Source organism: Gopherus evgoodei, chromosome 8 (assembly GCF_007399415.2).
Source record: "Gopherus evgoodei ecotype Sinaloan lineage chromosome 8, rGopEvg1_v1.p, whole genome shotgun sequence".
Lineage (NCBI taxonomy): Eukaryota > Metazoa > Chordata > Testudines > Testudinidae > Gopherus > Gopherus evgoodei.
The window spans coordinates 81,050,574-81,064,419 of record NC_044329.1 but is presented as its reverse complement, the minus strand read 5'-3'; the positions used below and the strand labels follow the sequence as shown (position 1 = coordinate 81,064,419).

Genomic DNA, 13,846 nt, shown 5'->3' with positions numbered 1-13,846 from the left:
GGTCGGGAACCAGTTTGGAGTGGGAAAGTCGACCATTGAAATAGTGTTGATGCAAGTTTGCAGGGCCATTAATCACATCCTGCTAAGAAGAACCGTGACTCTGGGGAACATGCAGGACATTGTGGATGGCTTTGCACAAACGGGTTTCCCTAACTGTGGAGGGGCGATAGATGGGACACATATTCCTATTCTGGCCCCATCCCACCTGGCATCCGAGTACATTAATCGGAAGGGGTATTTCTCTGTGGTTCTCCAAGCGCTTGTGGATCACCGTGGGCGTTTCACTGACATTTACACAGGATGGCCTGGAAAGGTGCATGATGCACGGATCTTTTGGAACAGTGCCCTGTTCAGGAAGCTGCAGGCCGGGACTTTTTTCCCAGACCGCAAGATCACAGGACGTCGAAATGCCCATTGTGATCCTTGGAGACCCCGCTTACCCCTTAATGCCATGGCTCATGAAACCGTATACAGGGAAGCTTGACTGGAGCAAGGACTGGTTCAACTACAGGCTGAGCCGGTGCAGAATGACTGTGGAGAGTGCTTTCAGCCGTTTAAAGGGGCGCTGGAGGTGTCTTTATGGGAAGCTAGACTTGGGGGAAAGCAGCATCCCCGCTGTTATATCCATGTGCTATACCCTCCATAATATTTATGAAGAGAAAGGTGAAACATTCAGTGCGGAATGGACCTCCGAGGTTCAACGCCTAGAGGCTGAATTTTGCACAGCCAGAGAGCAGGGCTACTAGAGAGGCCCAGCACAGGGCTTCCAGGATTAGGGGTGCCTTAAGGGAGCAATTTGAGGCTGAAAGCCAACAGTAATGTTTGGTGCCTTGCATGGGTGTGAAGTGCAGTGGTTACAATGATTTGCAGTGCCTGTTTTTCCCTTGGGGTACAGTATTTTTCACTTTCTGCAATAATAAAAAATGTTTTAAAAGACGAGAAATCATTTATTCAAAATACAGTACATAAAAGAGCAGGGGGGTAGGGTGCTGAACTGTACATTCAGAGGTTTGAATATGTCCTGCCTGGATTGCCGTGCAATGCCTGCTGCACTTCAGGATTAATATGCTGCATGGTGATGGGGGCTGAGTGCATAGGGTAAGGGTCGTAGTTCTCAGGGCTGGTAGGTGAACGTACAGGTGTTGGGGGCAGCTGGTGGTGGTAAGAACCAGGCTGCTGGAGAAAGGGGTTTTGAGCAAACACTGGGGCACAAGGGAGAGAGCTTTGGGGGGGTGGGGTGTTAGCACAGTACTGATCTGCCTGCATGGCTACGAGGGACTGCATACAGTCCGTTTGGTGCGGCAGGAGGCTTATTAGCTGCTTTGTGCTTTTCTTGGTATCCAATTCCTTTCTCCTGCTTTGTGTTTCCCTCCACTGATGCATTTTCTCTATCCAGTCCTGCAGCCTCTTATTCTCTCCGGCATACTGATTCATAACTGCTTTCACCAAATCTTCTTTGCTTTTCCTTGGTTTACGCCTCAAGTTCTGTAATTTTTCAGCAGGCTGTGATAGGGCCGGAGGATTCAAGGACACTTTTAAAAAAAACAGAAATAGAAACATTTAATACAGAGGCTGCATTGTTTATTATCACAGTGAAGGAGTTTGTAGACTATTTGTAGCATCATTTACACATAGCAAACATAGCACAGAGAGGCCACAGCAGCGAAGACATGGTGAGTAATGGGGTGAGTGTTTCTGCCACGACTCACCTGGGAAGGGGAGCTGCTTGAGTCAGGGCTCACTGCAGTTTCTGTGCATTGGGGAAAGCAGAGAGCAGCTGGGGGGAAAGTGCACTGAACACCACCCCCACAATTGTCACAGCAGTTACTCCTCTGGGAAGGGGAGCTGCTTGAGTCAGGGCTTACTGGGGTTTCTGTGCATTGGGGAAAGCAGAGCAGCTGGGGGGGGACCTGCACTGAAACACTATCCCTACATTTTCAACAGGATTTTCTACTGCCAGATATATCACTGCTGCATGTTACCTGGGAAGAGAGGGAGGGTCTTCTACAGCAATGTGGATTCCGCCCTGGTCCCTATACAGCTTGCCTGTGTGCAGTAATGGTCCCCCCACTCCTCGCGCCACAGTGGCGCGGACGCGTTAGCCTGACTGGGACAAGGACCACAGTGACTCTCCCTATAAACTTGCGCAAGCGCATTGCTCACGCTCTGGCTGAAACTTTTGAAGAGATTTCCGAGGCCTATTACAGAGATGTGATAGACCAAATCAATGGGCTATTCCACATCCTAGGCATGCATGCATGCAGCCATAACCCCCTCCTCCCCCTCCTCCTCTCCCAAAACATTTCCATCCTTAAAATAAAAACTGCTTACCAGGAACCCGCTCCTCTGCTTCTTCTTCACCAACAAGTTCCAACTGCTGCGACTGGCTAGCCTCCTCCTGGCTTGAGAAGAGCTCCTGGCTGCATGCCTCCTGGGACTCCGGGGTGTCTCCCTCCATGCCAGTAGCCTCACTCTCGGTTTTCTCTACACCCTCCCCCTCTTCTCCTTGCTCTGAACTCTCCATCGTGGTCCTCGTCCTCAGATTGGCAGTGGGGTCACACCCAAGTATGGCATCCAGCTCCTTGTAAAAACGGCAGGTTGTGGGGGCAGCTCCTGAGCGGCGGTTTCCCTCACGGGCTTTGCAAATAGGCACTCCGCAGCTCTTTTACTTTAACCCTGCACTGCAACGCGTCCCGTTCATGGCCCCTTAGCAGCAAGGACTTTGATATCTGCCCATAGGTATCATAATTTCTACAGCTGGAGCGCAGCTGTGACTGCACAGCTTCCTCACCCCAAACACTGACGAGGTCCTGCAGCTCGGAAGTGTTCCATGCTGGGGCTCGTTTGGGGCATGGAGGCATGGTCACTGATTGATTGATTGCACTCCGCACCTGGCTGAGCAAACAGGAAGGGGATTTTTAAAATTCCCGGGGCATTTAAAGGGCGGGTCACCTGAGCCCAGGGCAGTGGAGTGTGAAACGATGAGCAGAGTGGCTGAAAAAGTATGCTGGGATACCTCCTAATACCCTGGAGGCCAATAAAAGCACTTTTGGTGGCCACACTTGATGACCAGCGCTGCATCACCAGCGCTGGAATCGTTACACCCCGAGCAGACCAGGTGTACAGCCAGTGCTGCAGCCAGGGAGTTGCAGCGCTGGCTGTGCTTTTCAAGTGTGGACACAGAGTGAGTTGCAGTGCTGTAACCCCATCACCAGCACTGCAACTCTCCAGTGTAGCCAAGCCCTAAGAGATTAAATACCATACTGATGCTGCTGTAATGTAGGCTTGCTTGTATTTTCTGTCTCAGTTTCTGAACTGGTTTCTCTCTCTCTCTCTCTCTAAGAAAGATTGGGGGAGTAAACAGGAAATGGTGCACATTTGTGCAGGATGCGACAGCAGCTTTACACTTCTTGCTGTTTCTTATAGCACAGTCCCCTGTAGGCAGTGCTTAATTTGTACCTCTAAGCTTGGCAGTTCTTAGGCCTGGCACCTCTGGACATGCCACATCTGTTATGAAAGTAAAAAAAAACTTGTTTGACCCCAGCACCTCTTTCATAGCAAATTAAGCACTGCCCATAGGCATCCTGTAGGTATATTCATGTAACACTGAAATATTGTAGGCTGTGTGTTTTGACAGTGTTAAATTAGGAATTTTTTTCTGGGCCATGCTACAACCTTTTAAAATGGATGAGTTAAAAAGCTGAATGATGAACAATCTGGAAGTGTGATTCATTACACAAGAAGAATAAGCTTGAGCAACAATGCCCAAGGGTTAGGAGTATATATTCTGCCAGGATAGACACACTTTAAGTGTAAAGGATAAGGTCTAACATGGTACCTATGACCCACTCATAGTAGCAGATTGATTGATTGGAAACACCTCTTAGAGTATGGTATGGATTTTTTTAGGAATATTTTGTAAATACAATGAGAGACTTTTAGCTGATTTGTTAGCCAGGAGTCTGTCATAATTTGGTGTAACGACTATAGTATATCGTGTTCCTTACAATTATTCTGTACGCCCAAGTTATATTCTACATGTTAGTGTCCAGTTCATTTTTTGTTTTACCTCCACAGTAGATCTGGATTGTTCTTAGCCTGTAATAAATGATAAAAAGCAGTCCATTTCTGAGCCAAAGGAGGAAATGGAATAAGTGAATTCAGACACAATTACAGTTGCTAAACACCATTTGTATCTAATTTATTGGTTTATTTACTTGGCAAAACCGTTTGTCTTGTACAAGCAGTATCTCTCTTCTATTTGAACTGAGAGTCCAGTGAGGCAGAGGTAAATAAACATCTTTTTAATGTGCAGTCAGTTCAAAGGCAACTTTTTGTGTTTTGTTTTAAAACCATCTTAATTTTACTCAGAGCTTTCTGTTGCTGATCCTCATCAGTTTCAAAGACTCATTAATGTGGGGCAGGCAGTAGTAACATATGGACTGAGCTGTAGCTCACGAAAGCTTATGCTGAAATTAATTTGTTAGTCTCTAAAGTGCCACAAGTACTCCTGTTCTTTTTGTGGATCCAGAGTAACATGGCTGCTACTCTGAAACCTATTTTAGGCCAGGGACTCCGGGTACCCAGGATAGCTGTGAATTAAGCTTTAGCAACTGCAAGCAGGCAGTAAACGAGCTGCATATAAACTGAATAAAACATAGAAAACTGTGTCTATATTATAATTCCAGTAGGTTCTCTCATAGGCCCTAGTTCAGGAAAACACATACACAGCCTTCTTGAATAGGGATGCTTTATGGAATCAAAGCCATAGGGACCTATTGGCAAGAGCTGGATATTCTTAAATGGGTTGTAAATAAGGGATTGGAAGTGGCCAGCATAAGCAGGTACTGTATTTAAAGCTGCCTTAATTTAAAATCCATATGAAAGCAGCCTCTCTTTAAAATACGTACAAGTAATCTAGACAGTGAGACTTCTCTGTCTAGAAGGAGGAAAAGCTCTCCAACTCCAAGTAGAAAGTGAATTGCAGTTTTACTTCACTGTTAAACAAAAAACGAACTTTGTTCAGATAAACTACATCAGTGTAGGATGCAGAATGTCTAACTGACAAGAGCCTTTCAGACTAACGGCCAGAGATGCAGAGTCCATGTTTTCAATCTTCCCACCTCTCCCGAAGCTGGAGAGATGGGGTTCTCAGCCTCTCCAGTTCCAAAGCTATCAGGAGGTGGAGAGGTTTCTCCAGCCTCAGAGTTGGGAGGAAACATAAGGGGCAGAGCTTTCTGGCCCTCGAGCTTGGAGTATGGGAGAGAGGCAGGCAGCAGACAGAAGGCTCAGAAGCCCTCCTGAAAGTGTCAGTTTCACTTTTTATCTGCAGGCAGAAAGTAGAATTGACAAAGCCTTCCCCTGGGCAGCTGGGAAGTTGTTCTTCTGAGGTTCCTGATGGAAAATTGAAATTTTCCTATTAAAAATTTTCTTTAAAAAATAAATAAATAAAAAATCATAAAATCATTCCAACAGAAACTTCTGACCAGCCCTCTGAGTTTCTTATGTTGTCTCCATTACTATGCTTTGCACTCCTAAGTATGTGATTAAACACTGCTAATTGGGATCTAAGCCTTTGTATTAAACTTGGAGGAAAGATACAATTGCCTTTTTATTCTCGGTTGGAATTCAGTGCAGCAGTTCGACAGCCCTCTTTCTGCAGCAGACTCAGTGCAGATAGACTCCTGCACAGAGGCTCGCTGGCTTCAGTGGAGCTAGGTCCATTTGCAGGATCAAGGCCTTAATTTGGATATTTGCAGTACCATTTTTCATGGTCTTGAACTTAAGTGTTTTGTTTTAAGAAGCAAGAGAGGGGGCTATACCCACAGAAAATTTGTTTTTAGAAAGTATCAGGATTCATTTTGAAATGGACCTCTGAAGTTAGCAATCCCTGATTCTTTCATCTTGTTTAAGAATGGATCTCTGCAAGCATATACCAAGGAAGGGCAAAGAGGTTGTTTTGTCTAGATGTTCAAATCTGGTGGAGTTCTAGTGTTAGAGGGCTTTCCCTTCACCTTCTCCTCTGGTTCTTGTCACATAGACAGAAAGCAGAAGACCAGAAGCCCGAAGCACAGACAATGCAATGTATATTGGGGTTAGTTTCCAAGCAAGCATATTCCAAAGCCCTTTACAACAGTCGAGCTTATCTCTATGTGCCGATAGTCTGTTTCCCAGTGTTCTGTTCCCAGCTCTGATGCTGCAGAGCATTTACCCTGTATCCCCCTTTCCAGCTCTGATGCCTCAGAGCCTTGCCTGTGTCCCTGTTCCCCTTTCCCCCCACTTCCTGTTTGACCCCAGTTTATATAGTAATATTCTCAGCTATATCTTAACCAATTGTTTTACTGAAATTTAACTAACCAATCCTAAAATATTGTAACACAATTCTCTAACCAATTATATCCCACTACCCTCATCAACTTACACCTAGCAAAATTAATTATACAGCAGACAGAAACAATTGGAGAACAAGACAGATTAACAATAGAAAAGTTGGGGGCCATAAAGAAAAAAACACAGAAATGAGGATTTCACAACCATTGATAAGTGATTTCTTGCCAGACAGGATGCTATCAAACTAAGTTTTCTTCAAGCGTCTTAATATCTGTTTATCTGGTGGTGATGAGCGCTATCAGGACAGGATTGTCTTCATAACAGCCCAATACCACCTTATTTCAATGTGGCTGGTTTGGAATGTGAGGATGTGACAGTTCACTTCCCAGTTTATGGCTGCCCCTGCTGCTTAGCCAAAGGCCTTAGCCTAAGAACAAGGCCTCAGACTATCCTAGTGAGAGAAGCCCCATACACAGGCAGACTGTGATTTTGATTCTTTGATTTTATATACCTGTAACTAGCTAAGTGATAAAAATACACAAGAGTCCTTAAAGTATAGTCCTTTACAGGCAGGACTGAATATCTATAGTCTAACATTCAGCATTTTGGTTCTCTGATATTTTATCTGTCTTTAGGGATGGACGATAGTTATCTGAGCCCTTCTTCAATTGCTTTTCAATAAGAGGTTCCTAGAAACTTAGCCCTCTGTCTCCCCATTTTAAACTCTTTGGAGTTGAGGCACCCCAGCAATTACCAGACAAAGGTCTCAGAGGGGTAGCCGTGTTAGTCTGGATCTGTAAAAGCAGCAAAGAGTCTTGTGGCACCTTATAGACTAACAGACGTTTTGGAGCATGAGCTTTTGTGGTATACTTTCTAATCAGTTTGCCCAGCTCTAGCATCTTGTAACTTTGGATTAGTAGCATCCAGAGTATGGCTATTAATGGTATTTGGCAATATTTTACTAGCTTGTCCCATATAGTAGAATTTGTACTCTTGGTAGTAGTTTCCATTACTCTTTGTATGTCAATGCTGAAAAAATATTGAAATGGACTAAATTATATCTTGCATTTTTTTGAAACCATGCAGATTCCTCCCACATAGCCATTTAGCAAGAAACTATAGAATTGCCATCCAGTATTAGTTAGGGATAAGTTCTTTTATGTGGTTTCCTTTTTATTTGTTTTTCGTATGGGTTTGGCAGGGTGCAGAAAACTTGACCTTCAGATTGTTTCTGAGTATATTGTTGCAGCTGCAAAATGGAGAACATGCTGAATTAGAGAAAGGGCTTGTAAAGCATACCCTTTAAACAGGTCACATCAGCAGTGAAGTAAGAATTCTGATTAAGGCTGATCTACTTGCTCTCTTTTCAAAATAGTCTCAGCTACTTCAACTGAACTCCCAATGTTTTCCCATGCAGAATGAAGATAAACGCAAAGATGGCATGTCCAAGGAATTTTAAAAGGTGTAGACCTCCTGATTGAAGACTGTTGTGTATCTTATTCTCTTAACCAATAAAGTAAGTGTGAACATTTTATGTATGGTATATAAATATTGATTTGCACTTGCTAAATTAAAATAAACTCAACTATATTTATTATCATTAACACACAAAATACAATAGAGCCTTGCTAATACACACTAATTGGGCCACTTACCCTGACTATTGAATTTTATGAATTAGGAATAAGCAAAAAATGCAAACACAATGTGTCATGATCAGTATTTCTCTTCACTTAGTTGTACTTAATTATAATATCATACCACGCTAGTTTTCTATTCTGTAGCATATCTTATAAAATCAAGTGTTTGGTAAGCATACACTTGTCTGTTGAACTCCACTTCTAAATTTTTGCTGGGGAAAGACAGAAGGGTTGAGGGGTGGCCTGTGTGAATTATAGGGCGTCAGCTATCAAAGTTGTATTGCAATTCTAGTCCATTTGGGGTGTTCTGTTTTCCTCAGTTGAACAGAATTCCATCTAATATCAGCAAGTCTATGTCAGGCAGTACTGCTGATATCTCATCAAGATTGAAATGTTCTCCTTATTCTGTACTAATCGGCCATAGTAATCTGGCGAGGGTAATTACTCCTGGAGGAGTTCTACACCAAAAAATTTAAAAGCTCCATAGACAATGTTTTAAAATTTTGCAAAATTTGCATAGTTTATTTGTCAAAAAACACAATTTAATCACTCCGGTTTTAATTATTTTGGTAATTTATTTCAAAATGCCTGTCAGCAAGTTTGTCTGTAACAATACAGACAAAAAAATTTAGGAGGTGTTATTTTGACAACTAGATTCCTTATTAGACATATTAATACAAACTTTGAGTAATAATAATTCATTTAAACTACAATACAGAAACGTATTTCCCGCACCCCTCAGAAACAGTGCAAAGACTTGGCAGAGTCAGGGCAGGGATAGTGGAGGAACTGAGGGAGAGGGAAGTAATTGCTGGGAAGAAGCCTAGGAAGGTTGTTGGATGTGGGTGGGAGAAGTATGAAACAGGGCTTTTTTTGCAAGGAGTTGGAGGGGGAGGGAAGGGAACCTTATTGGGGTGCCTCCCCCATGCAGACTCTGGCAGAACCCTAGCCTCTCCCAATCAGTCAGGCACATCTACCCCCATCCCCATGTAGCCCCCCCTCCTATTCAGCCCCTGGCTCAATGCCATCACCCACTAGCTCCTGAGTCCATGCCCCAGTCTATCCACCCCATTAGCCCTTCTCAGCCCCAGTCTGTGACCCCACCCCCAGCAGTCCTATGTGTCCTGCTCTATCTGTCCCATGCCTCCTCATCTGGCTCCGAAGACTGGTTGTCCTCTCTTCTGGCACCAAAGCATCCCCTGGAGGGTGAAAGGTGTAACTGCAGCGCCTCTCCAGCAGAATCTATTTATGGCCAAGATTAGTCTTAACTCTTTATGCTGTGATTCAAATGCCTTTCCCAAAAGGAACAATATAATGTTTACTACTATATCACTTTAAATCAGGGATCTCAAACTCAAATGACCACAAGGGCCACATGAGGATTAGTACATTGGCCTGAGGGCCGCATTACTGACACCTTGCCCCCTTACCTGCTGCCCTCGGCCCTGCCCCCACTCCACCCCTTTCATGAGGCCCCACTCCTGACCTGCCTCTTCCCACCCCTTCCCTACTCCCATTCCAACCCCTTCCCCAAAATCCCCACCCCAACTCTGCCTCCTCCCTGCCCCCTGCAGGAGGGATATGGGGTGTGACAGGGGCTCAGGGCAGGGAGTTGGGGTATGGGGTGCAGGAGGGATGAGGGGTACAGCAGGGGCCTCAGGGCAGTGGGTTGGGGTGCTGGAGGGGTGTGGCAGGGGATTAGGGTTCAGGGTGCGGCAAAGGGCTCAGGGCAGGGGGTTCGACTGCAGGAGGGCCTTGGGGGCAGGCTCTGGCCCGGCACACGCCGGGGGCAGGGCAGGTTCCCTGCCTTTCTGCCTTGCCCCCGCACCGCTCCGGGAAGCGGCTGGAACGTGGGGGAGGAGAGGCACAGGGATGTGTGTTGATGTTGCTTCAGGCACCGCCCCCAACATCTCCCATTGGCCGGGAATGGGGAACCACAGCCAATGGGAGCTGCTGGGAGCAGTGCTTGAAGCAACATCAACACACACCCCTACGCCTCTCCTCCCCCATGTTCTTTCCACTTCCCAGAGCAATGCGGGGGCAGGGCAGCAGCGCGTCAGGCCAGAGCTGCTCTAGATAAATGCTGGGGTAGGGCGGGGGTCCATGAGGAGCTCGTGGGCCGCATGTTTGAGACCCCTGCTTTAAATGCTAAACAGTAAGTGAACTGCTATTTGTGTTTTCAGTAAGAATTTCCCTAGCTAAGTTCCACATTTTTGTAGCTGTTCCTGTGTCAGAGCAGTAGAAAACAGAATGACCAAAGGGTCTGTCTCATCTCTGATGCATATAATGCTGTTTGAACTCTTCTTGTTTAAATGTTCATATTGTAAGACATGTTTACTTTATCTGAAATGGACCAAAACTTGGTCTCTTCAATGAGTTCATCTCTTGAGGTCGGATTGTTAGCATTGAAGCCTTTCCTAATCATTTACTTAGTATTTATAGAATGTTACATGTATTACTCTAAATACTTCCAATACCTTTGTGAGCCACGTACATTTTAGCCCCATTTCACAGATGGAAAAACTGTGGCACTGAGATCACAAGACCATGAACTGAACAAAGCACGTAATCAATGCTTAACTTTGAATTCAGTGGGACTACTCTTGTTTTTGGTCTCACTGGTAAAGTTCTATTGGAGGAATCAATGGAACTACTCAGAACATACCTAATTTAGGTAGTTTTCCCATTGACTTTGGGGGTTCCCTAAATGACATCCACCAATTCATTATTCAATTTTATGCAAGTACTAGGATTACAATTTGGGAATTATTGAGCCATAGTCCAAAGCTCAGTCCAGTAGATCAGTGTTGTTATGCTTGTTTATAACAGAGTAAACTGCCTAATAATCAGGACTCAAAATAATTGTATTGCATAGTTCGATTATATTAAGTAAATAGATCTGAACACTTGTTCTAAGGATCTTTCTCTTTCTCTTCTCTAGTTGCTGCTGTCCTACAGGTGAAAGTCATGATTACGCTAACTGAACTCAGATATTTAGCAGATGCTCAGTCATCCTACCACATATTAAAACCATGGTGGGATGTCTTCTGGTATTACCTCACCATGATTATGCTGCTGGTTGCTGTACTAGCCGGGGCTCTCCAGCTCACTCAAACTAGAGTGTTGTGTTGTCTTCCTTGTAAGCTGGAATTTGACAGTCGTTGTGCAGTGCCTTGGGATTTGATTAAAACCAACCTTAACGTGTCCTCTAGCTCTGCCACACAAATAATTCTCCCTTTGAGAATCCAGAATGATCTTCACCGGCAGCAGTATTCCTACATTGACGCAGTGTGTTATGAGAGACAGCTTCATTGGTTTGCCAAATTTTTCCCATACCTAGTGCTTCTGCATACTTTCATTTTTGCAGCTTGCAGTAACTTTTGGCTCTACTATCCTAGCACAAGTTCAAGGCTTGAGCACTTTGTAGCCATTCTTCACAAGTGTTTTGATTCTCCATGGACAACACGAGCCCTCTCAGAAACAGTTGCTGAGCAGTCTGTGAAGAGTCTACCACTATCCAAATCCAAAATATTGCTTTCATCACCTGGGAGTTCAGCGGATACAGAGGCAAACAGGCAGTCTCTGCCATATACACAGCCTGGTTTAGAAACAACTGGAAGAGAGAACTCTTCGAGTGTTCTAGACAAAAAAGAAGGGGAACAAGCTAAAGCTATATTTGAAAAAGTGAAAAGATTCAGAGTACATGTTGAAGAAAAGGATGTCATATATAGAGTGTACATGAAACAGATTATAATCAAAGTAATTGTATTTATAATAATAATGATTTACGTCTCCTATTATTTAACTTTTATTACACTTGAAATTGATTGTGTAATTGATGTTCAAGCCTTTACAGGTTACAAAAGGTACCAGTGTGTTTATACACTCGCAGAAATTTTTAAAGTATTAGCTTCATTTTATGTTGTTTTAGTGACCTTCTATGGCCTGACCTGCACTTACAGTTTGTGGTGGATGTTGAGAAGTTCACTTAAGCAATATTCTTTTGAAAAGTTAAGAGAGAAGAGCAACTACAGTGATATCCCTGATGTAAAGAATGACTTCGCATTTATTCTTCACTTAGCAGATCAGTATGATCCACTTTATTCACAACGATTCTCAATATTTCTATCGGATTTGAGTGAAAACAGACTGAAACAGATAAATCTTAACAATAAATGGTCAGTGGAAAAACTGAAAAGTAAACTAATACGAAATTCCCAGGACAAGATCGAACTTCATCTTTTCATGCTAAATGGTCTTCCAGACAGTGTCTTTGAACTGACTGAAATAGAAGTTCTAAGCTTGGAACTGATTCCTGAAGCCAAGCTTCCTTCAACAGTGACTCAGCTAGTCAATCTCAAAGAAATGAATATTTATCATTCATCATTAACTGTGGATTACCCAGCACTAAACTTTCTAGAAGAAAATCTGAAAACGTTGCGTCTAAAATCCAGTGAAATTGGAAGGATTCCACTTTGGGTCTTTCATCTAAAAAACCTCAAGGAATTGTGTTTAACAGGATGTTTTTTGCTGGATTACCACAACTCTATATACAATGAAGGCTTTCAGGATCTAAAGAATCTGAGAACAATTTACTTAAAGAACAGCCTTTCCCGTATACCTCAGGTGGTTACAGACCTTTTGCCTTCACTGCAAAACTTATCTATCAATAATGAGGGAAATAAACTGGTCATACTAAACAACTTGAAAAAGTTGGTAAACCTGAGAACCTTGGAGTTGATCTCCTGTGATTTAGAGCGCATTCCACATTCTATTTTTACCCTAAACAATTTGCATGAAATAGATTTAAAAGAGAATAATCTCAGAACAGTGGAAGAAATAATGAGCTTTCAACATCTCAAGAACCTATCTTGCTTAAAATTGTGGCACAACACCATTTCATATGTCCCTGTGCAGATTGGTGCATTATCAAACCTAGAACAACTGTACTTAAATTACAATAACATTAAAAATGTTCCACTGCAGCTATTTCTTTGTAAAAAGCTACACTATTTGGATCTTAGCTATAACAAGCTAACATCTATTCCGGAAGAAATCAGTTATTTGACAAATCTGCAGTACTTTGCTGTGACAAAAAACCATGTAAGTAGAACTCTTAAATTTAAGCATTAGAAATTCTGATTTTGTCTACCCTGTTTCGTCTTGAAGACTCTATGGCCTGCTAGAGCTCACCAGCTTTATGGCACTGTAAACAACAGGGATGTGAAACCCAGTTAACTGAGAGGGGAAGTGATTTGATTTTTTTTTTTTTAAACTGGTCAAAGCAGGGTCTGAACAATCAGGTAGTTGACACAGATGTTCTGTTTAAATTGGCCTGATCTGTAATGACTGTTCAGTTGGGTTCAGCGGTGTTAGATATAACTTGATTGTTCACAGATGCGTTCAAATATTCTTAAAGTGTTTGTATAGCAGACCAAGCGCCTGAGTACTCACTCACTGCATGGATGCAGTTCTGCCTGCTTTGTCAAAAGGATTGTGGAGTACTTAGGATGGGCCAAAGGAATGTCATTTATTAAGTATAATTCTTAAGAAGGAGCATAAGTAGGAAAAACAATGTGATCATACCAGCAATTTATTTTTTAGATTTCCTTGATGTTCTATGAAGAATTAAACTTCTCACCTAGCCACATTTATAACCAGAGATACACATACAGCACTGTTTTCGTGCAAATATTGAAAGTAGACTTTTTCCTAACTGTATCCTTTTTATAGCATAAACAGTTGTCCTTTCCTTACGCTGTATCTATCTTTTTTTTTTAATTTAAAAACATTTTGAGGGTAAAAAGTACATTGAGTAATGAAAAATATGCAGTTTTTGTATAGCTTAACAAGCTTTAATTAGCATGTCCTCCTTC

General features: G+C 43.0%; 1 protein-coding gene across 10 annotated transcripts in view; it reads left to right on the top strand.

The window, feature by feature from the left end:
- LRRC8B (leucine rich repeat containing 8 VRAC subunit B) overlaps window positions 1-13,846 on the top strand; it is a 42,140-nt gene that overhangs the window by 24,831 nt on the left and 3,463 nt on the right. For 9 of the 10 annotated variants that reach the window (XM_030573154.1, XM_030573152.1, XM_030573146.1 and 6 more), the window contains 2 exons: window positions 7,748-7,846; window positions 10,912-13,073. In XM_030573154.1, the coding sequence (XP_030429014.1) occupies window positions 10,938-13,073 (2,136 nt within the window). In that variant the 5' untranslated portion in view covers window positions 7,748-7,846; window positions 10,912-10,937. Of the gene's footprint in view, window positions 1-7,055; window positions 7,094-7,747; window positions 7,847-10,911; window positions 13,074-13,846 lie in introns of those variants that run through there. The other variant, XM_030573155.1, reaches the window with a different exon arrangement.